The 23266-nt window shown below is 47.8% G+C and overlaps 2 protein-coding genes across 2 annotated transcripts in view; both read left to right on the top strand.

The window, feature by feature from the left end:
• Positions 1 to 23266, top strand: part of EIF4A3 (eukaryotic translation initiation factor 4A3) — a 359684-nt gene that overhangs the window by 309485 nt on the left and 26933 nt on the right. The window lies entirely within an intron of this gene.
• DSTN (destrin, actin depolymerizing factor) lies at positions 10374 to 21800 on the top strand. Its single transcript, XM_066316426.1, has 4 exons — positions 10374 to 10534; positions 18869 to 19176; positions 19418 to 19494; positions 20592 to 21800. Exons 1-4 carry the CDS (start codon positions 10532 to 10534, stop codon positions 20699 to 20701), a joined length of 498 nt encoding a protein of 165 aa, XP_066172523.1. The 5' UTR covers positions 10374 to 10531; the 3' UTR covers positions 20702 to 21800.

The following is a 23266-nucleotide window of genomic DNA, read 5'->3' as shown; positions in this document are numbered from 1 at the left end:
CCACTAAACTAATTATTCAATTATACCACCTGTATTTCAACTAGACCAATTATGTCTTCCTCTATGTGTGAAAGACTTGTCTCCTCAGCAAAGTGGGAATGTGGGAGGTTGAAATTTGTGTTTGTGAAAGTGCCACGTAAGAGCAGGAAAGAAACGAGGCATTGGAAGGTAGAAGAGTAGATGGAAAAGGTCAGAATTACATTGTCTGGGAGAGTAAATACTTCAATCCCATAATCAAACAGAAAAAGTCATATCACTGGTGATTAAAAACTCTAATTAGTACCAAACTGAATCTACTGCACATGCCAACACGCTTTCTAGAAGCTCAAGTGCCAGGTTCTTCTCTGTAGGTCAAGTAACAGCAAGGGCATAGCTACAGGCAGACCCTCTCCAGCTCTGCTATTGTATTAGCAAGACTGTCTAAAACTACCAGAGTGAAGGAAAATGTATTGATGTCACCAGTTTCTACCTGCTCACTGTGTTTTCTGTCATTAGACAGCCTCAATGTTCTCCCATTCCTAAGAAACCTGCAACGAAAGGGCAAAACTCATCCAAGCACTAAAATAATATTGCTTTAAAGCCACAGCAAGCACTACAGAGTCCAGCCCGTACCCAAGAGCTGGGATCCGGTGGAGACTGTTTTGTTTGCCACGTTGGCCTCTGTTTTCTCACCAAAAGACTGGTATGAGGAATGGGAGCTCCCTGGTGGCAAAATGTGAATTTGCAAAGATGGACTTTCAGTGGCCCCATGCTTTTCCCTGCTCACATGGAAGTCTCTGGATAACAGGAACACAGTCCTGAGCTGCCCTCTCCCAGGGCACTGAGACCAGTCAGACCTGAACATGATAGTGTCTAGTGCAGGGGTGCCTGTTTCAGAGACCAGCACAAGTCCCAGCTCCTCCTCACAAGCCCAGCATCCCTTTCTCCAGCTCAGGCATGTGAGCTCTGCTGGGACACACATTCACAGGCTAGGACATACCTGTGCTTAGTTAACAACAAAATCAACAGCAACCAAATTACTGTCACCCATCCAGGTTTCATGATACCTCAAAACAGAAGTAAGACTCAGCCAAAATCCAATGGAATTTGGGTGAAAAAGAGCTTGGACTGCCATGACATGATTTTCACAAAATAAGAGGCCTCCACTTTTTCCTACCTGATTTCTAGCACTACCTTATTAGGCAACAGTCCTGATCAAAAGCCCTTCAAGCCCTTAAATATTGCAGCAGACCTCTCATTAGGGGTAGAAATGACCCAAGACACAGACTCTTATTTAATAACATGAAAAAGAGTCCCAGCATATTCTTCTTTACAGCTCAGTTATCCTGACTCCACCTATTCACTGGCTCTGGCTGCAGCAAACTCCTGCTGTAGGGTCCAACTGCAAACTCTGCTGGTTATTTCCTGCCAGAATATGACTACAAGTATTTCCTTGATGCCTCTGACTGCAGGTTTTACCTAGTTCAACTATAACTGCAGGCTCCAACACTATCAGACCCAGACTGACCTCACAGCAGATCTTTTACAGCAGCAACTCTTCCTTGTTTCATTCTTGTATTTCTCTGGATCATTTTTTTTTTCCTCAGGGCTCCTCTACCTCCTCAAGGTCCTCTTCCTTCAGCATCTCCTTCTTCAAAATCCTCCCTCTAAGCATCTAACCCACCCCTTTTATCACACTTACCCTTATTAGTCACAGCTTCCACCCATTAAGGGCAAGGCTAGTTCCTCTTCTTTGGTAATTAGTAAAATGTGATGTATAAGGGGTGAGCTTGTCTGTAATCCTTTCTTCTACATCTGTACTTAAATAGTTAGGGTCTCAGGGGATCTGGAGGAACTAAACCACTGCATCTCACATGGACAGTTCACATGTAAAGTTTACTCCTTAAGGCCTACCTTGACATTTGGTTCTGAGCTGGGTGCCACTGCTGCACTCTATCTGAAGATCAGCAGCCCCACAGTCGGGACACTCCTGGCATATCTAGTACCTCCGAGGGACCTGGAAAAGAGAGCCAACAATGACATATCACCATTCTTTTCTGGCTTGTGCTCTGCCCTGCAACCCCAGCATGCAGATGAACAATGCTCATGCAACCTAGGGCAGTTCTTTATACCCCCAGCCCAAGGCAGAGGTCTCCTGCCCAGACCCCTCTCCTGCAGGTCTCCTGCACCTCCCAGCAGGTGTAGCAAATGCCAGGACTCTTCACATCACAGCTGATGATGAGCCAAAACCAGAAAGGATGAAATCCAAAGGTTATTAAGAGTAGTGGCACAATGCCAAACTCGGGACATTCCTGCCTGCACATGGGAGGCTGGCAGACCATCTAGATGATCTCCTGCTGCCAGCTGACTACCTTTGTCTATCCTCTCCAGATATCTTCTGCCAGGAAGAGGACATCAGGCTAGACAGACCTCTGATCTGACCCAGGATAGCTCTAATTGGAGCAGAGCTGTCACATCTCAGGCCGTAGCAGCCTGCCCTTCGGCAGTGCCCTCTGCAGCTCCCTAACGCTTCTTCTCAGACTGAGAAATTGCACCATGCTCCAAGAATGACCCACAGCTGGACAAGTTTGTCTCTGTAAGAAATAGTCACAGCAGCTGGGGATAAACAAGAACATCAGACAGGTGGGCACAGAGGGGCCCAAAGCCTCAGAAGAGGGGGAAAGAGAGGAAAATAATAATGAGACAAAAACTAGTTGGAAACTGCTAGTTTACATCTGGTTGAGTAAGTCAGGACTGCTCTCTGACAGACAAATTCCTTTCGTGCCACCAGATGGTGCCGTGCCTTCAGTCACCAGCAGGCAGCTGGTCTGGGACAAGAGCCCTCCCTCCGCTCCAGCGCTGGCCCATGGGCACTGCCCTCAAACTGCTGGAAAAAGGGAAGAGACAGCCTCGCTCTGCTCCAGGGCCTGGCCTCTCCCCAGCGGGACATCTCCCAACTTCAGGGCCACTTCCACCTTGAGCCGGGGCGGGGCTGATGCTGAATCTGGGCCTGAGACAGTCGGGATCCGGGAGAGGAGGGGAAATGAGCCTGGAAGCCCATGGAACTGGAGGGAAGGTCAGGAGTACCTTCTTGAGCACTGCAAGAGCAAAGCATTATATGTTGGGAGAAAGACTTCTGTGATGGGTAATCTGGCTGGGGAAACACTGGTCAGGAGTTGTGTTTTGGTTACATTGAAGTGTTTTTTAACCAGCAGAGGTGCCAGAGGCCTAGGGAAGGACAGGGTAGCCTGCTCAGGGAAGAAGATGCTCTTGCTGGCCACATTCAGCCCATACACCACTGACTGGTAAGCTCTGCTTCCTGGCCCCCTTCATAAATGCAGCTGTAAACCATGTTCCTTCCCAGCTCTCACATGCAGCTTGTTGGGTGACTACCCATCCAGAAATGTGAGCTGTGCCACTCAGGCAATGCAGAGGCTCAGAAGGAGACCACTGCTTGCTGAACACTGCGAATACACAGGCTCACCCAGCTGGTCCATGCCCCCACACTAGCCAGCCTTTCTACACTCTGTGTGCCAGAAGAGAGCCAGCACACCAAGCACACACAGCCACCAGTACAGATTCAGGCACACAGAACAGATCTAAAGAGGCTGGTGGGAAAGGAATGCTCCACTCACACTACCCTGTTTGTCATTGAAGACTTCCCACAGCTACTTCCCTGGACAAGACCAACCACAGCAAGTATATATAGCGCACCATGACCCTGCTGTCAACCCAGAGCTATAAATACAGCTAGAGCAGAGATACAGCTATCAAGCCACTCTTGACTCCATTCATAATATGTCCACATCCTGCAAGCCCACAACACAGATAGGAGAGAGTTAAAGGAAATGGTCAGAGATTCCCATCCACCGCACGCTTGCAGGAAACACAGCCAAAGACCTCTTCTTTCCCAGTGTGTCTCTCTGCAATGTCCTCTTCCACCTCACCTGGCACAGCCCAAGTGGCAGTAGTGTTAGGAGTGTTATCCATCCATGTGTGAGGCTCAGGTTTACCAGGAAAGCAAAGTCCTTTTTGAGACTACCTGATGCATTGTAAAGCAAAAAAAGAGTCATACGCTTGCTCTACCCAGCATCACCCATATCACTGCTGCCACAGCCAGCTCCCATAGCACTCAGACCCATCCAGACCCAGGCTGTGGGCAGATTTGTCCTGCACCCCATCCCAGTTGTCCTCCACAGGCACTGCTGGTGCTGTGGCTTCTCTCTAGTGTCACAGCAGCCATGGCTGTTGTTGGGAAATGAATGCTTACCTCTCCAAACTCACGTCTGCAACTCAGGCCCCCAGTAACCACCCCGAATTCTCAGAGCATTCCCCAGAAATCATACTCCATGCTACTTAATTATCTTTTGACAATTTTGAAGGGCCTTTCACTACCCTCTAGCAAATCCTTCACAGCTATAAGGCTTTTGTTGATGAACATCCATTATGCTGACTAATATCTGATTGCTTCCTGTTTCATTACCCCATGCATTTCTTATGGCTAGACAGTAAGGAGATTAGGGGTGGGGATTTTCCAGCCTATGCCTGTACATCACCTTGCCCTATACATGAGGTAGGGCTCATTCACCTTCCATCTAATCTTGCCCACGGAAGCCCTCCATAAAACCAACTCCCAATTTTAACATGAGCCAAGCTCCCCCCATTCCAGAGAGCCAAACCAAGACATGTTCAATAAGTGGGCACAGCCCTGACAAAACAGGCCTGCAGTTCCCAAGCCAAAATAAGGGGCCATCCTGCACAAGCAACACACCTCTAGAAGGTTTTGTTATTCTGATGCAGCTGAGCACAAACCCTGTCATAAGAAAACCAAACTGCTTCAACAACCTTCTGTCTGAGTTACAGAGTGTGAGGAATGAGGGTTCACTAACTCAGGAAATAAAATCATCATTAATGGCATTGCAGATAGTAATTACTAATGGCATCAGCAGCAACCACCTCTACACCTGGAAGAAAGCCCACATAAGCCATAAATGCTTATTCTCCAAGAAATCCCTGCAGCCGTGCCTCATTCAGTGTGGCAGCACTATCATGTTACATGCGCAGAGCAGAGATGGCCGGAAGGGTCGGGCGTTACCCTGTAAAGGCAGTAAAGAATTCATCACACTTGCCACAGATTTCCTGCCCGAGGCTGAGAGCCGTGCAGCCTCTTTGGGGTCAGCCTTCTCTCTCCATAAAAGGGGCTGCACACACGCCCCTGTCTCACAGCAAAATCTCTGGAGCACACAGGTAACACTGGAAAGCGTTCGGGTCATGCAGGCAGAGATGTTGCTTAAAGCTTTACCGACTGGTTCAAGGCCTTACTGCACTCAACACAAGCCTCCCTTCTCAGAGCGACTCAGGGATTTAAGATCCAATTCCAGCGTATGCAGGGAAAACACATCATTCTAAGTTTTGTACATTGCCTGATTTGAAGATTTAAACAAGAGTTGAGCAGTGGCCAGCCCTTAAGCTGATTCTGGAGCAAGATGCATTTCAAAAAATATTTCAGACAGGCTTTAGTGGCAACAAAATCAAAGGGGAAAAAAAAAAAAGCCAGGTAGAAGAGTAGCTTAATGACATTCTTGTTTACTTAAATTAATATGAAGCCGTTCCACTGCTGAGCTGCCTTCTTGTGTTATTTCCTCCTTTGTCTTTCTAGTGGAGAAAATGCACCAGGGTAATGAAGCACTGAGCTAACTTCCCCATCCCACTCAATTCAGACCAATTCTGATGAGGCTGATAAAATTCACCCAGTTTTACAGCAACAAGCAAGGTCAAATTTTAGTCTGGTTGTTTATAGCCTCCGTTTTTACCATGTGGAAATTAGAAGGATTGCAACTTACAGCAATTGTGGAGGTTGATAGCAAATTAAAGGGAATAAGAGTTCTGGCTTTCATCTGTAGAAATTTAGGAACAGCCTTTTCATTACTGTAAAAATAGCAAGTACTGATAAGCAACATCTAGCTCTGATCTGCACTAAATCTGAAACTGCAATACAGAAAAAGCAGGAGCAAAGTTAACACTTCAAAAACAGGAAACTAATGTAAAGGGGAAAAGCAGCTTGTCCAGACTCACGCCATTGACTAGGATAGGGCTTTGGACCAAATATCAGCCTCTGGTTCCTGCATCCTGTCTGCTGCACCACCTCCTCAGAAAAGAGATGGGGCATCACAGCAGTTTCCAGAAATCACTCTTAGATTTTCCTGTCCCCAAATTTCCCTTTTAATTTTTACTCCAGCACACCTGCTAAGCAGAATGTTTCAGCTATGGGCTACTTGTGGGGTTTTTTCCTGCCAGTGAAATAGCTATGACTGTAAGGTTTACAGAGACTTTCTGTTCTTGTCTAAAATTATCTTTGCTGATCCTTGCAACGCCAAGACCACAGAGCCAATATTCCACAAGCCCTGAGAAAAAGGCACTGTATTTCAGGCACACTCAGCCAGTGTTGTTACATCAGCATCCATCTGTCACGACCAAAGCTCTGGGTCACCACCGTGCACGAGGGGAGAACCCTGCTTGTTCCCTTGCTGCATCACACAGCACAGAGAGTCAGGGTCTTGGTGCTCTGTGGTTGTTCAGCCAAACAGGAGCCTCCACTCCAACTGCGAGATCAGGGCAAAAGTGCATGAAAAGACGGCAGGTGGATGCAGGCAGATGGGGGAAGCAGGGCTAAGATACAACAGCAATTAGCATAAGCAGCGGCAGCCTCAGCTCACCAGCTGCTTTGCCGATTGTCTGCCTCCCCGATTTCCAACAGCAAAGCAGCAATTTACCGACAAGCACAGTTAGTAGCCAAGGCTGCCTCTCAAGACTGAAACTATTAGGGAAAACAAACGATTTCCATGGTACAAAAGCATGGCTTGCAGGGCTGTGATGTAGGAGTTTGCCTAAGTAAGGCATGGAGCATGCAGCTCAAAAACAGACACCAAATACTTCAGAGCGAAAGGCTAAAAAAGGAAGGTTTTAGAGGAGGAAATGAGTCAGTAGCTTGGAGGACGGGAGGGGAGTTCAAATAGCTGAGACATAAAAAGTAAGCAAGTAGTCACCATTTCAAAAGCTACAAAGTCAGCAAAGTGCATGTATTGATCTCAGGTTTTTGTTGATGTAGGGTCTCATTCAAAAATGGAGTCTATGAGTGACTTTTTACATTGACCATGCTGGATTTTGAAGTGATCCTTCACTGGGCAGACATTTGCCAACTGCAGTTCACACCAGTGTTTCTGATTGGAGCTAAAGTGGTCACCACCAGCTACAGGATTGTGGAATCTCTCTGGGTCCCCCCTGGCGGAGGGATGGAATTTTGGGGGGAAGTGGCGGGGGGAGGGAGTTTCAGGCTGATTGCAAGTACCATTTGCCTTAAGAGAGGGATTCACGTTTCATGATGGTTCATCCAAACATACAGCCTAGCTTATTTGTAGCACTAACACTACGACAAAAAAGGGCAAAGCTGTTTCAGTGTTGAAAAGAAGAGCTAGTAAAAAGAAGAGCTTCTTCTCCACAATGCAATTCACGACATTCATGTCTGTCAGTGTGACAACCTCATATTGCACTGAGAAGCTGGGGACAAAGGGGTCTCACCCCAAGGAAGCTTTAGCCTCGCTCATCACACACCAGAACAGCTGTAAAAGGTGTGCAACACACTAAGCCAGAGATGTTGATGTCAGAGTGGAAGTAACTTCCTCACCTTTGCCCAGGTCCTTGTGCCATCCAAAGGCTGGCACTGATAGAGAGGGAACTCAGAAACAAAATTTCCTGCCTTCACCAACCCAGGGTGCTCCCCCTGGGTTCAGGCACCAAGGGAAGAGCTACAGAATAGTTTTAAGAGGACCCTGCTGCAAGCTCGGGCTGAGGGAACCCCAGGACTACAAAGGGTTGGGCTGATGCTTAAAGTGACAGGCACATGAGGAGAGGGCTGTCAGGTCAGAGAGCAGCACAGGGCTGGAGAAGCAGTCTCCCTTTCCCGACATAACCAGCAGCACAGGATCGATGTGCAGCAGGGGTTCCCAACCCTGTCATACACACTGTTAGTCCCAAGCAGGGAGCTCTGAGGCAGGGCTGGAGCTCCCAGTGTCCATGCTGAAACAGCTGTGCGGGGGCTGTAGAGCACTGTGCTAAGGCAGGCTGGTACCACCATAACCACACACTTGTCCGTTTATTTTGGTGTACAGTTCCTGCCTTAAAGCACCACATCCGCTGTGTTTAGCCTCACTGGGCTACACTGTTTTGTCTTTTGGGGAATGAAACATTTTGAAAAGCTATTGTGGTTGTTGGTGAGTGAGTGCCCTATCTCCAGAGCAGGCACATGCTTCTGATGAGGCAGGAAAAAGTGGGAGCTTTCTCTTACTCTGCTGGTGAAGGAATTCTTGTCCCTGCTGTATTTCCTTTAACTGATTAGATGCTTCCTCAACCTACTGCAAGGTTTCCAAAACCACCTCTTGAAACAGACTGAGCCAAGTGCCAGTTCCACCTCATTTGCCCTTATAAGTACACAGCATGAAATAGGCCCAGCCCCGTTCTCATGGCCTTGAATCATCTTCTCCCCTCCTCCCTGGGAAGTGTCACTTCTGTACCCCTCTGTCAGAGTGAAACCTATCCACAAAGAGCAAGCCCAGAAGTAGATGTGGGTAGTAACAGACAAATTATCCACATCAATTATGACTAGAAAGCACAGCTGCCTCAGGTTTCTGCTACACACCACCACAGATGGAGGTCTGCTGTGGCACTGCAACATGGTGCTGACCACCACAGCCTTGATTTCCTCTCCAAGCCACAATCACAGCAGGAAGGCAGGACCAGAAGCTGTCCAGAGAAACAATCACAAGACTGAAGCTCTGCCTACTGCACAGGCATTTTATCTGACTTGTTTTAGAACTACATTTCAGAAGGGGAAAAAAAACCCAAACACATCCCTGTTCATTTCTTGTTAGTACTTCCAAAGTAAGTCAAGATTTGGGGTCAAATTTAAGCATTCCTTGATTAAATGTATCAGAAAGGGGCCTAGGGAAGAACTATTCACTCAGGCCAATTAAAGTCTGAGTCGTGCTGGTAGGTCTTTTGCTAGTTTCGTTACAAATCTGATGCAAGAACTTTTGCCAAAACAAACCCATGACCGGAATAAGTCACCGAGCATAAGAGCCTAATGAAACAGGATGGCTTTTTCAATGGCACCCATCTTCAGCATGGGGTCTTTCAGCAACTTCTCTCTCATGTGAACAGGCCTAACAACGTCTACAAAGGGCATCTACTGAGGTAGCCTGCAAAGAGGGGAAAAATCAAATAAATATTAAACCCCTTTAACTAGAACAGCCGTATGGATGAAAACTCTAAGGTGTGTAAGCATTGCTCACACCTTTAATAGTGAAGCTTCATGATAGTTTTAATTAAGTATTGTTTCCTCATACCCCAGCCCTGAAATCGCCACCACTGAGTCTTGTTTTTGTTTCCTGCTTACAGGGAGGCACAGACTCAACAAAATAAACTTTTGATGCTGAGGGCTTTTTGCTATCGACTCAAGCTGGGAACATGACTTCAGTCAGGATTCGGTGATAAAAACCTAACTTTCAATACATTTTGTACCAGATGCCTTGTACTGATTACAAGCAGCCCGAGCCTCGCTGGCAAAAAACATTAAGAAACGACTATTCATGAGGGCGAGCAGGACTGCCATGAACACGGCATAGCAACTTTTCCGAGCGCCCTGGCCTCGGCAGCAGCGTTTTGTCAGGGCCGCCTTTGTCCCGAGAACAGCTGGCTCGTTGTTTGGGCCGCCGGGATGAACCAGTGCGGGGATCCGGGATCCGCGGGTGCCGGCGGGAAGTGCTGGGCTCCTGCCGCAGCAGCCCAAGCCAATCAGCACCGCCTGCCTGAGATCGCACCAAAGTAGGTAGTGAAAAACCCTCGGAGAAAAAAAAAAAAAACACCACCACCTCCCACACTTCCGCCCGGCCGCCCGCCCCTAGCCGCTCCTGCTGCTACGGCCACCTCCTCCCACAGACTCCGCGCCCGCCTCCTGGCCACGGCCGCCACCTCCGCCGCTCCCCGACCCCCTTACGCCCGCCCCAGTCCCGTTCAGCCGCTCTCCCAGCAGCCCAAATCCTCCTCGTGCCTCCCGCGCTCTCCCTCATGGCTCCTCAAGCCCTTCGTCTCTACCCTCGGTATCTTCCCCGGCCCCCACCCCAGCTCAACCTTGGAGCAGATAATCCCGCCCACTCGACCTAGGCCATGCGCCATTGGCCAGCCGGCGTGTCAATCAGCCGAAGTCTCCCAGTGATTGGTTAACTAGGCTGGGGCGCAGCCATGCATGGCGGGTGGGTTTCTCGTCCCGCTTGCGCGTGCGGACAGGACCAGGGCGTGGCCACGCGAGGCTCCCGCCATAGCAACCGCTTCCTCCTCCTCCGGGCACAGCAGCGTGACGTCGGCAGCGCTTCCGCCCGGCTCGCGCCCTCGCAGCTTCTCTTCCTGCCGCCGGAGCCCGCGCCGCGCCCAGACAGCCGAGGGAACCGCCGCCGCCGCACCGCGCTCCGCCGCCTGCCCGCCGCGCCCAGCCGACGCCATGGTAGGCACCCCGCGCCGCCGAGGGGGGCGTTAGGTTTCTCCGTCTCCCGCCTCCGCTTTCAACCCTGGGAGAAGAAAGGGGAGGGGGGCGGCGGTACCGCCCGCCGCATTCCGGCCGGCGCTCTGGCTGGCGGCGCCGCTGTGCCTGGCAGTATCATGCCCCCTTTTCCTTCTCCTTCCCTTTCTCGCGATCGGCTTTGAACTTGACGGTGCAGATCCGTTCTCCTCCCTTCCCCCCCCCGCCCCCATCCTGCCATGAGGCGACGGAAGGTTACTTCCACCCCGCCTTGAAGCGATGGAACTGTCCTCCCTCCTTTTCCTCCCCCCCGCCGTAAGGTAATGGTACGCTCCGCGTCGCACACAGGCGCTGGGGGCGGGCGCGTCCATTCGGCCGTTGTGGGGGGGGTGGGATGTTGCCGAAGAGCGAGGGCGCGGCGCGAAAAAGCCGGGGCGGGGGGGGTGGGCTGTGCGCGGCGCCTCCCCGCGCCGCAGGGCGCGGCCAGGAGGGGACGGGGAGGCGGCGTCCCCACAAGGAGCTCGGTGGGAGGGGGTCGTAGCTTCTCAGGGAGCCGCCGGGCGGTGTTGGTGGGAGCCCGCCTTTCTCCCGAGGCCGGGGGCTGCCCTGCTCGGGAAGAAGCGTGGCCGCCGCCTCGGTCTCGGCGGGAGCCATCTTCCCGCGGCCGAGGGGTTCGGACCTGGCCTGGAAGCCGGCGGCGGCTCCGCGGACAGCCGGAGCCAGCAGCAGCCCTCCCAGTTTCGGCCCGGCCCCCGCTCCTCCACCGGGCCCGGCCGCAGCCCGCAGCGCTGAGGCGGACAAAAGGGGGAAGCGGAACGCGCGGAGGAGACTCGCTGATCGTAAAAAACAGGGTGTCGCAGGAAATTTTGAGGTAGTTGCTGCAAGGACTTCTTTTTTTCTTTTTTTTTCCTTTTTTTTTTTTTTTTTTTTTTTTCTGTTTTGTTTCTCCGCACACTGCTGGAAACATTTATCCAAGGTATAACACTGGAAGCAAAGAAACAAAAAAGTATTAAGCATCCTCACTGACTCTTGCTTGTGTTTCCTGGTTTTCAAACAAAAAAAGTGTCAGGGCTCTCACTGCATAAATGGGCAGAATAGACCAAAGGCATGTTCAATTTCATGGTGGCTTATTCTGTTTCCTTTGCCCGTGCTCAAAGTTTGCATCCCCGTTTAACTTGGGAGACAGAGGTTGGCAAATTTGCCTCAATTATTAGCTCATGCAGTTTTAATTGCTGCCTCGTTTTCGCTTGAGTCATGCACAAGCACTTGTCCAGCAACACAGACTTGTGTGTTTTGACACACTCACCTGGGTTATTTACCTGTATTAGAGGTGTTAAATATTGAGGCCTTCCCTTGGTATTTACCAGTAGTTCACTGAATATATATAGTATATCCGGGAAATTAATTTTTGGTCCACAGGGTTGGCAGACAGGATGTACTACGAATGTGCCTGCTTTCTCTAACATCCGAGCTGCTGGAGCATTTATGGCTGGTCTGCAGCATGGAGCAGAGCTGATGGGAGTAGCAGATGAAGCTGCTAAAAAGTCTGATGAGACTCGCAGCTCTTGTTTCAAAGAGGCTTGTCTCAACAAGCCAGCTACCACCTCTGCAGTATGCAAACCTAGTTAAGTGTGACTACTCAGCGTGTCAGGCTTCATCTTGCTGTGGAACCAGGGAATTCCCAAGTCACTCAAAACTACTATTTCTCGTAGTGATCTCCTTTTTTTAAGAGAGTTTAGGTTGGGTTTTCTGAGAGGCTACAAATGAACTTGGTTTTGGGCAGAGTGGGGGCCTTTTGGCAAAGTACAGTAGTGCCAGCAGGAGGGCATCCTTTGGTATCAAAAGAACTTGAATTTTCAGCTTGTGTCTTACCACAACATTCAGTTTCTTTGCTACTGGATTAAATGAGTCCAAGGTCTTTGGAGGACTGTGCAAATTATTTTTCTTGGTTGTTAGTCAGTGCTGTTCCCAGATTTGAGTAATTACAAGGTACATATGGCTCATATACAAGATAACAGCCTCATGACAATTGGTACTGTTTGTATCTGGCATGTTCCTACTCGCCTTGTCAGAATCACTATCGAGGCTCCTGCTGGGTGCAAGGGCTAATTCCCCTAAGCAATCCCATATGAGAGAGCCTGAATACAACCAGGACTTGCTTGTGAAGCTGTTTTTGGCCTTTTCCTCACCTGGTTGTTCAGTATTCCCAGCAACCTCCCTGGGAGAGGAGGATCCCTCTGTAGCAAGTATCAGGTCTGCCGAGAGCTGGCCTTCGAAGCCTGGTTTTGAGGGTGACATTTAAGCTTTTGGTTGCTGTAGGTGCCTGGAGGGCCGCAAGAAAATTCTTATTTAGGCTCATAATAGCTGATTTGTGTGCTGACTGTGTTTCTGAGAAGCTATGATTTTCTGCAAGAGTCCTGTTACACACCAGCTTCCACCTGCATTACCTTAAAACTTACATTTCAACACAGGAATGGGTGCTGCTCAAAGTTTCTGCCCTACTACTACCGACCACTGTAGTTCCTGTTTTTTAGTACTGTTGGTGGGATTGCCTTTTGGAAGTATCGTTTGTTCTGCCTACCTTAATAATTAAATCTAGAGTGAATTTCATGGTGGCTCAGAGCAGGAGATAATTTTCTCTTCAGCTGAAAGCTGAGGAAATAACCTTCAGGAATTCGAAGGATGGGGGGTTTTTTTGTTGTTTGTTTGGTTTTTGTTTGTTTGTTTTAATAACTGTTTTCCTACTAATTTCTCCTTGTCTTGTCAATAACCTTTCTTCTTGTCTGGGGGGGAAAAATAAGAGCTGAATAGAGTTTCAATTCCTTCCCCTCTGGCAAAAGAGACCAAATAACACAAGTCTAGCTGGCAAGATCTGTCTGCAAGTGATATGCAGGTGACTCTGTACTTCTTGCTGGTTTATGGTGTGCAAATTATGGCCTCTTACACAACAGCAGTAAAAGGCTGTTACTTCTGTTTCCTGTCAGGCTTCAGATCTGAGTTGTAGCCTTGGCCTTTCAGATGTACAGGGTAAAAGGAGCTGTCTCTCCGTCCAGCTGTAGGTAAGCAGGGAATGCAGGCTTTTCCAGACTCCTGAAGTCATTGGTGTTCCTGCACTGTTGCTGATCTCAGTCAAGTGAGGATGTTAATATCAGATGTGTTTTCTTGAGGGCTCAAATAACAGGCTAAACACCAAGCAGTTTTTAATCTCTCTGCATTTTTGGTTGGCTTGTCGGCCTTAGGTGACACCTTTCCAGAGGCCTGATTTGGCAAAACTTTCTTTCAGCCAGGCTGTTATCCTCCCTTTCTGCCAAGTGCTCCCACAACTACCGTGGCTTAGTTTTCCCCTCAAGTTGCTGGTGGTGGCCTAGGACACTCCATTGTGCGGCAGTGCAGGGGACAGCTCTTTCCCTGAAGGGTGCTGTCCCGGACCAATCAGGTGGAAATAGGTTTAATTGAAAAAGCATTTATTGCAGAGATGTACTGTGACACATTAGTGAGTCAGGGGGAAATGCCACATGGCTCCACAGGCAGCTGTGGCGGTGGCGGGAATTTCGGAGGTAGGTAGGAGGGGAGGGTAAGCCAGGTATGGGGGGAAACAGGGTTTGCTGAAGAGATTAAGAACCAAATACATGCCAATAATGTGACCAGCAAACACGGGAGCACAGTGTTCTCAAATCTGCCCTTGTAATTAAACAAGATGTGCTTTAATACATTCTTGGTGTCCGATTCTGGAAAAAAAATTGATGATGCTTTTCCAAGAAGCAAAAGTTTCCATATGAGTTCACCCTGTTGTGTACAATGGGTGTATGCAATTTCCAGACAAAACAAGTCAAGAACTGCATCTTTGAATTTCTCTGGAGATAATGCATGCCCAGGCACCACTATGGAGAGTTTTGGGGCTCTAATCACTGAAGGGAAAACAAAGAGTCTGAAATTCTCAAGACTTAAGACAGGTTTGAAGGCCTAAATTTGGGGTTGAGGCAAACGAAGTCATTAGTTTAAGGTCTTCTTAGCTGTCTTACAGTTGAGGAAGATATGGACTCTTCTTAGGTAAAATATTTTAAGTATTCCAGAAGAATACTGGAACTCACAGCAATTCCTAACAAAAAAGGAGTTGAATTTCATTAGGTCAAAGTTGTGTTTTAGTGCAGGCTTGCTGCAAATACAGTTTCTCAGGTGTCTGGCATGTCTCTCACTCCTGGAATGGCTTTTCTGTATGTGGGGATTTTCTTGAGAAAGCTTTGGATTCTTCTTCAGTCTTCCCCAATTTAGATAAGTTTCAGTTCAGCTACTTGGCAATGGAGGCAAAACGTTGGGAGCTCATAGTGGAGGCAGCTGGGTCTGGTTCCTGAAGTTGGAAGCCTGCTGGACAGAAGGCTCTGTCTTTTGGCTGCACACTGGACGGAGGGCACTGTGCTCTCCCAAGAGTTTTGCAGAGCTTTGCACTTCAGGCAAGAGCGAGGCTTTATGAACAAGAGCCTCTGTGTTCCTGCAGCGCCTGCTGACAAGGCAGTGAATGCAGTCCCTGCCTCAGGTGCCTGCAGCAGGCTGTGTGAGACTCAGCAGTGATACTGCCATAAGTGCCATGGGATAGTGTGTGAGGGGCTTCAGCCCCCGGCATGTACTGTGTCTGCAGCAGTTGCATGGAGATGCTGGGGGACAACTCAGTTGTGCTAATTCCCTCAGAGAAACTGATTTTGTCTCTTCTTTCATGAATTTCTCCCTGAAATCTGAGGTCCTCTGTGCTGTCCTGGCATCATTTTCCCATCTGGAAATTAGGTGGCTTGCCTGCTTGCTGCTGCCTTGTTGCAGTTAAGGGTCTGTCCCCTACAGTGAAATGTCACCAGCTGGTTGATTGTCATGGATCCCACAAGTGCTTGCAGTATGTGGTGCTCACTGAACCAGCCCCCATGTGACAGTCCAGAGCTGGATAACTGCTTCCATCCTGAAAAAGGCACAGGACCGGGCTGGCTGCTGGAGTTCTACAGCATTCCAGCCACAATGCACGAAATAATAACCCATGTGCTGTATTGAATCCTCTGAGCAGAGCCATATCTGGCCAAAGAGGGCAAATCCAGACTAACAAGTGTTTACTCTGTCATTACTGGGAGGGTGGAGGCTTCTCATCAGCTCTTCTTCTGGACGAGGCAGTAGAGATGAGGTTAAAATGTCACTTGAGGACATATATTTAGAGTCTGGCATTTCTCCTTGTTCCAGTGCTCTTAGCAGTCATCCTTTTGCTGTTCTACACATAGTGGTTGCAACTACTTCGAAACAAAAGCTGCCTGGTGTTTGAGTTTTTTCCTTTTTAAGTATGTTTGTGAAGCCATTTGTGGCTAATACAGGCCCAGGGTTGAAGAAGGAGCCCTACAGTTACGACAGTAGATCCTCTTTTGGGCGGATTGCACTGTCCTGTTTCAGCCCATACTGTAACACAGCTATAGGGTGTTCTCAGATGGAACAAATCTGCATTGTCCCAGGCAACACAATGGCTGCTAATGTCAGCTTGTGTGATGAATCCAGGGGTTGTACAGCAGCTGTGAAAAGGAATAGCACCATCTACTAACAGCCTTTTGCTTTGGAAAGCTAAAAAATCCAGTTGTCACTATTGTCTCTTCAGCTTCTGGTCAGTCCCAGTTATCAGCTGAAGTTTTACAGTGAATTTTGAGTTTCCAGACTAAATACTTTCAACATTTTTGGACTCTGAACTGACTTGCCAGCAGTGCTCAGATTCTTTTTAAAGAAACAACTTGTCTCCTGACTTGGAGACATTTTTCTGGCTGTGTAGTAGCACAAGCAAATGCACATGACTGCACAGTTTGCATCAACCTGCAGCTCTACTGCTGCTGCTTCTGGCTCTAATCTGAGCATTAACCTCTGCTTTCAAAGTTACTATGACTTGGTGCAAGGGAATTATTTGTTGTAGTGTTCAAGCAAAGCTCAAGAATTGACAAAGGTAGGTGACATGTACTGCTTTTTCAGACTTTCCGTGCGTTTTCTAAGAATCTTGAGAGGGTTTTTGACTAATGCCCAAGTCTTGCCACCTGTTGCCAGCTACTGAGGTACCATTAGTTAGAAAATAAACCTCGGGGAGGAAAAGGGTTCTCTTAAATTCGCTTTGCATTTTTCCTTAATGAATAAAAAAAATAGCTGCCCTGTTTGCTTTGTTAGGTTAACTTTGTGTTATTTAGAGTCTTCCCAAAGAGGTTTTTGCCCGTACCAAACACAGGGACAGGAGGAGAAAGACCTTTATTCCTCATTAGCTCTCAGTCACACTCTGTCAGAGTGCAGTGTCTCTGTATGGAGGAGGTGACACAGGAGTGAGTCACTTTTGAGTCCATGTTCACACTGTTGCTTGACTTTATCCTGAAATAAGCTTTCTCCATGTACCTTTCTCACCTTATTGGTGATGTGCAGAAGAATGCCACACAGCTGAGGCATGGTGACTGAATTGCTGTTCTCCTGTCCCAAAGTGCAAGTAATTCTGCATAGATTACCACTTACAGACTGACCATGCACTGTAAATCCTGAGGGAGGTCCCCTTATATTTAGGTAAGTCCTGAAAAAAGCACTGTTCTCCACCCTCAAGAAAAGCTGTCTCAGGTTGCTGATGTATGAGATTGCCCTGGTTTTCTGTGACCAGCACATGGGAGCTCCAGATGCCAAACTCCATGGTAATAGATTCTGCCAGCTGTTCCACCTCTCCTCACTAGGTTAGCAGTGCTATGCCAGCCACCCAGATTTATAGGAGGAGGGATGTTGATAGAAAGAGGAAAATCTGGGCTTATCTGAGGTCCTCTGTGGAAGGCACTGGTCGAGGCTTTAAAAAACACACTAAAGTAGGTGTCCAGCCCATAACCATTTCTCAGGCAGCCTGAGCACTGAGCAGTTCCCCTGCACCTCTGTCCCCCTGATTTTTGCAGCTGAACTTTGCGGATTCTTCAAAATACAAAATAAATCCCTTGAGCTCGCATTTTGGGGCTGAAGATAAGTTAAAAAAAATGAGGAACAGCCTTTAGCCTTTTTCAGTTGTGTATCTCACCTGCTGCTGTACCAAACTGTTGGTACTGCTGACTGTGCTCGTAGCTCGCAGTGACGTGTCATGGTTTACACAGAGGGAGGAAGGCAGTTTTCCTTCTGATAGATGGATATGAGTAATGTAGTTTGAATTTGGAAGACAAAAAAAACAGTGAGGGGGGAAGCAGGATTCTAAAGAAATCTCATTGTTGATGCTGTGTGTAGCATTTTGATCAGATAGAGTTGTTCACTACTGGACAGGCTTCAGTTTGGTCTTTACTGCTCTGGCCATGATGTCCTTCCAGCAGTGCCTGCTGGCTTCACACATTTGCAGTATTGACTCTTGCACAGCTGCTTTTAAGCTCTTCAACTTCATGCAGTCTGATAACAAAACTCAGATGCTTCTACTTTTTTTTTTCCTGTCTCATTCCCAGAAAAGCATCAGACTGAAAATGCAGTTCAGCCTTTTGTCATTCTTGCTAGGTCTTGTCCTCTTTATTCTGTGCAGCTGCCTTAACATCAGATTGATAATGCTGCATGTGCACCTCTTGTTCCAGCTTACACGGGGGAATATGATACCACTCACTACAATTTCCCAGCTGACTCCAAGGTGGGTGGGAAATGCTGAGAAGGCTTGAGCTTGCTTTAAAAACTGCTGGAGTAAGTGCTGGGAAGTAGAGACTTTAACTGTTGAGACTTGGAAGTTCTGTTTGAAAAACTGAATTCAGAGCAACTTTGCAAAGTTGGTTTGTTTAGCTAAAAACTACTGCTGCAGTCCCAGTACCCCACTACGTTTCCCTTGATCTCTAAACTGAGTCCATGTGATAGGTGTGGAATTTGGCCAGTTTTACCTCTGTTCCTAAAGCTGCTAGCAAGCATGCTGGAAATGGCTGGGAAACTTCGAACAAAAGATCCTTGTGGGCTTCTCCAGCCAGCCTGAAATGAGGAAGAAAATTAAGCTGCTGTAATGCCAAAGGATCTGCCACAACTGAATCTCAGAGAACAAGGGGTTGGCAATTCTCTGTAAAACTCATCCAAAACAATGTTGTGGTGTAAGTGGGATTGTGCCTCCTTAGGAATAGTTTTTGGTTTGGCAGCTGGCTGTAGGCAGCAGTGAGACTCTAGATTCTTTACTTGGCTTTGGAAAGGAGGGTCTGCAGCCTCTTCTGACAAGACTCTCATGCCACAAATGGCTATTGCAAGAACCTATTGTCTTCCAGCCTTGGATTTAAGGTAGTGCCATTATGTAGCTGGGAGAATTAGGGGCGGAAGGCCTGAAGGTGTTTGCTGTGGTCTTTGCAGGCCTCCGGAGTACAAGTGGCCGATGAGGTGTGCCGTATCTTCTATGACATGAAAGTGCGGAAGTGCTCCACGCCAGAGGAAATCAAGAAGAGGAAGAAGGCTGTCATCTTCTGCCTCAGTCCAGACAAAAAGTGCATTATTGTGGAGGAAGGCAAAGAGATTCTGGTGGGAGATGTCGGAGTGACAGTCACCGACCCTTTCAAGCACTTTGTGCAGATGCTTCCTGAGAAGGATTGCCGCTATGCCTTGTATGATGCAAGCTTTGAGACCAAGGAATCCAAAAAAGAAGAGCTGATGTTTTTCTTGTGGTAAGCCACCTTCCCAAATTTCTCATTCCTAACATGCAGTCCAGACTCTGTGGGTGAGGTCTCTGAGCATTTGCATTGCCCAGGCTGGGAAAATGGCAGGCTTAAAGTGAGCTGAGCAGCCTGATGCTGGTATTCTGGAGCTATGAAATGTTCCACTTGTCCATGATGGGTAGGATACTGTTTCTGTCTAGGCTGGATAATCAGGGTCACTAATTTCACTGTCTGTGGTGTCTCCCACTAGGGCACCAGAACAAGCACCTCTCAAAAGTAAGATGATCTACGCAAGCTCCAAGGATGCAATCAAAAAGAAGTTTCAAGGTATGTAATACAACTAATGCACCTAACTCTGCTGTGTCTCTGGAGTACACAGCAAGGCTTAATTAGTTTAGATTTTGGGATTTTGTTGCTGGGGATTTTTTTTATGTACTAGTGAGAAGTGAAGTGTCATGTGACAGAGCTAGAATGAGCTCTGGTTCAAATTTACATTATCTGACAAAATTTCAGAGGCACTAGGACAGTGCTCAGGACAAGAGCAGGTTTTGCAGTGTGTGGTGGACCACATGGAGCAGCATATCTGCACCATACAGGCTAGAAATCATTAAATTCATGACACAGTGCTGGATTTTGTATAGAGCTGTCTCAGTGGCAGAGCACTTCCATCCCTGTGTTGGTTAAAATGTAGTCTCATAAACTGGCTGTGCTGTAGTAAGCCAGTCTGGCTGATAGCCAGGTAGCACTCTTCAGCCCTTCAGTCTGCACTGGGCCAAAAGCTTGCACTGTGCAAGACTGACAGGACCGTTGTGCAGCCATGCCAGCCTTCACAGGATGGCTTGCCCAGGGACAGGAACTGCCATGGGAGAATGTTGTGTGCTGCACTTGTGAAAGTTGAGAAAAAGAAGTCCCGAGGAAATTCTGCTTTTCACCATATAAGGCAGACATGGGTTGGGCTCTCCAGCCCTAAAAAGGAAAAGAAAGCACTGTTGATTGCATAGCCCAGCTCTCAGTCTCTGCCTCTCAGGTTAGAAGTGTGAATGCTTTCAGCCACCTCTGCAGAGTCAGCGGAAGCTGAATGAGCCTCTCCGTTTGCTAGCCTGGAGCTCCCTCCCCTGCTGTATCCAGGGCAGCACAAGAAATGAGGGGCTTGCTCTAAGAGCCTGCCATGAAAGGCCAACAGTCTGAGCACTGAGCTAGTGACAAATTTCTCCCTACATGTCCGTTCAGTGACATTTGGTGTGCAGACAGATGTCTCCTGGGATGTGTCAGGGAAAAACCATCAAATTCCCTAAGCTAAGGCAAGACTTGTCTGCTTGAGTGACTGGATTGCTGCTTCTAATATTACTACTAGGTATGTTTTTTTGATTGCTTACCAGCATGTTGAAATAATGCGTTATTGAGTGTTTTGCCTCTTTTTTTAGGCATAAAGCATGAATGCCAAGCAAATGGGCCAGAGGACCTGAACCGAGCTTGCATTGCTGAGAAGCTAGGAGGCTCCCTAGTTGTAGCTTTTGAAGGAAGTCCTGTGTAGATGTCATACAGTGCCACAATTCTACAAGCATTCCATGTTTTAATAGATCAGTTATATAAAGCAAATGTTCTAGGCAAGGGTTTCACTAACAGTAGGGAAGCTGTCTTGTAGAATAAAGTAGATTTTGGAGATGTAGCTCGTATGTAAAAATGACCCTAAATAAATCAAATTGAGGATTTATCTTGGTGTATTAATATTTGCATTGGTTGTCCAGCCCAGTACTGTCCCCAATGAATTAACACTAAAGGTCTCCAAAAACTTGAACAGTGTACCACAAAAGGTGGAGAGGTGAGAACAATCTGGTTCCTGTTCTTGCTTTTCTAAATAGTAACGAGTGAAATTCAAAAACTTTCCCCTGTAACCATTTAAGACAAAAAACCTGTAGTTTAACTTCAGCTAAAGCAGCCTGTTAGCACCAAAACTGGGCTAAAATTCTTAGTGCTTGCAGTTGCAGAGCTGTACTAAAAAAGCCTAATTATGAAGCTAGACATAAAACAGACACACTTTTTCTGGAACAATAATCCTAATCCACTCTCCTGTAAACTCACGTTGCAGTAATAATATTTAAAGGTTCACTTGTTCTGTAGGTTTAACTTTCTTGTTATGAAGTGTCTTGAGGTCTCTTTACTCCTGAGTGATTCTATAGAAACTGCTTTTTCTGTTGACATAGTTTAATTTAAAACTACCTTTCTCTATTATACACTTACTAGCGGATCAGATGCTTCTGAGGCTTTCATAAACGCAGATTCTTATATCAGAGCTCTCCAGTTATGGGTAGTAAAATGAAAAGGAACCACAACTTTAAAAAATGGTATTTTCAGCCCCAGTCTTTGGTCACTTGGTCCATTTGTCCATAATTACTATTGATTTAACTTAGTAGAACCAATCAGCCTGACTAATATGGCTTGATCTGGGCTTTTTGTCTGTTAGCTTCTTTAATTCTGTAGAAATGCATGGAAATATCACCTACTAGAAAGTTTGACCTAAAATGCCTTTTGTATGGGGGGTAGAGAACATTCCTGTGCCAGCTACAGATATCTTAAAAGCTTCCATGTTTCATCAGTGGTTGATTAAAGCTGTTTCCTTCGTGTAATGTGTACATGGGAGTTGCATAGTTTTCTTGTATGTCTGTAGAGAAAAAGAAAAAAAAAAAAAAAACCAAAACCCTTAGCCTCCAGTGCATTACTGTGATATGTTCTGTGCATGCCAAATTTGAACAGCCTAAATAAATGGGCTTTCCCTCCCCTGGGTCAGTGACTGATTGCTCTCCAGCCTCGGGATCAGCCCTCCTGCAGCGGGGCTGGCACTGCTGGATCTGCGTAAGCACTTGGGGAGCTGCAGCAGCAGCTGTGCCTTCTGCAGCAACTGCCCTGCCCTGCTCTTGAGAGCAACAGGCTGGAAGGAGAGCTGGTGAAGCTGGAGGGATCTGGGGGGAAAGCAGGTTTGTCTCTGCAGTGTGCTTCCCCTCTTTGGCTCTGCATCCCTGTGCTTGCTGCAGGCTCCAGCTCCCTAACAGCACCTCTCTCTGCCTTTGGGCCCTGGGCCCAAATTCCCATTGGTTGGGGTCTGTCCTGGGAACCGTCTCCCTGTTTGCAGTCTGAGCAGCAGGAGCCCAGCCATGTGTTGGTTGTTCTGCACTGCCTTCCCTGTGAGGACTGAGGGAGCTTTCTCTGGCCAGGCCCATGGAGCTCGGGCAGTCAAAGGATGGCCCTTCCTCTCTGAGCTGTTCCCAGCTGTGCAGGGGCAGAAAGCTGCAGTGTCCCGTCAGCCCCTGGCAGAGCAGTGCCAGCACTGTGCTGCTGTGTCTGAGGACCAGGGCAATAATGGGCCATTACCTAACTCAGCATGTGCCCTCTCTGGCCAGGCTACATGGTTAAAACCCTTCATTAAAAACAGGCATTGACTGACTGCTCTGACTTGGCACCCACGCAGGTCAGAGGGCTGGGAGCACAAGGTTTTCTGATGCAAAGGGATCCATTGGAGTGCAGCTTCCTCGTTCTGAGCAAAGCAAACTGGCCTGGTTTCTGCTGGCCTTCTAGCCTGTCTTTCAGCTGGGGCCTCGCCCAAGTGTGTAATTATCCTTATAACCAGCTCTTTCTCGACCAGGTGTTTGCAGTACTGATCTGTGTCCAAAGTCCAGGTGCAGATAAGGAAACCAGTGTGATACACTGGGAGTGGTGCTGCCTGACAAACAGGCAACTCCTAGCCAAACTCCAGCTGATAGCTGCTGCCTCCAAGCTGCAGGCATCTTTATCTAGTCCAGGTGATGCTGTGGTCACTTCTGCCCAAGATTTCCTTCTTTGGTCAGAAAATGGTGCAGGAGACACTGTGAAAGAGGAAGGATTTAAGGTAGGAGAACATGTCCCACAATGTGAAAGCTCTTGGATCAGGGGCTTGTGTTCAAAGTACCTTAATCCCAGAGCTGAGTGATAAGAGGTGACACTTTGGGCCTTGGCTGGGTGTGGTGCCATAGCGTCAGCCGACTGGCTGCTTTTATGACCCTCACAAGAAGTCCCAAAGTTTATTAATATTTGTGCTCCAGAACTAACAGTAACTCTTAATCCT

This window comes from Sylvia atricapilla, chromosome 3 (genome assembly GCF_009819655.1).
Source record: "Sylvia atricapilla isolate bSylAtr1 chromosome 3, bSylAtr1.pri, whole genome shotgun sequence".
NCBI lineage: Eukaryota > Metazoa > Chordata > Aves > Passeriformes > Sylviidae > Sylvia > Sylvia atricapilla.
This window is presented reverse-complemented; position numbering and strand designations above follow the sequence as displayed.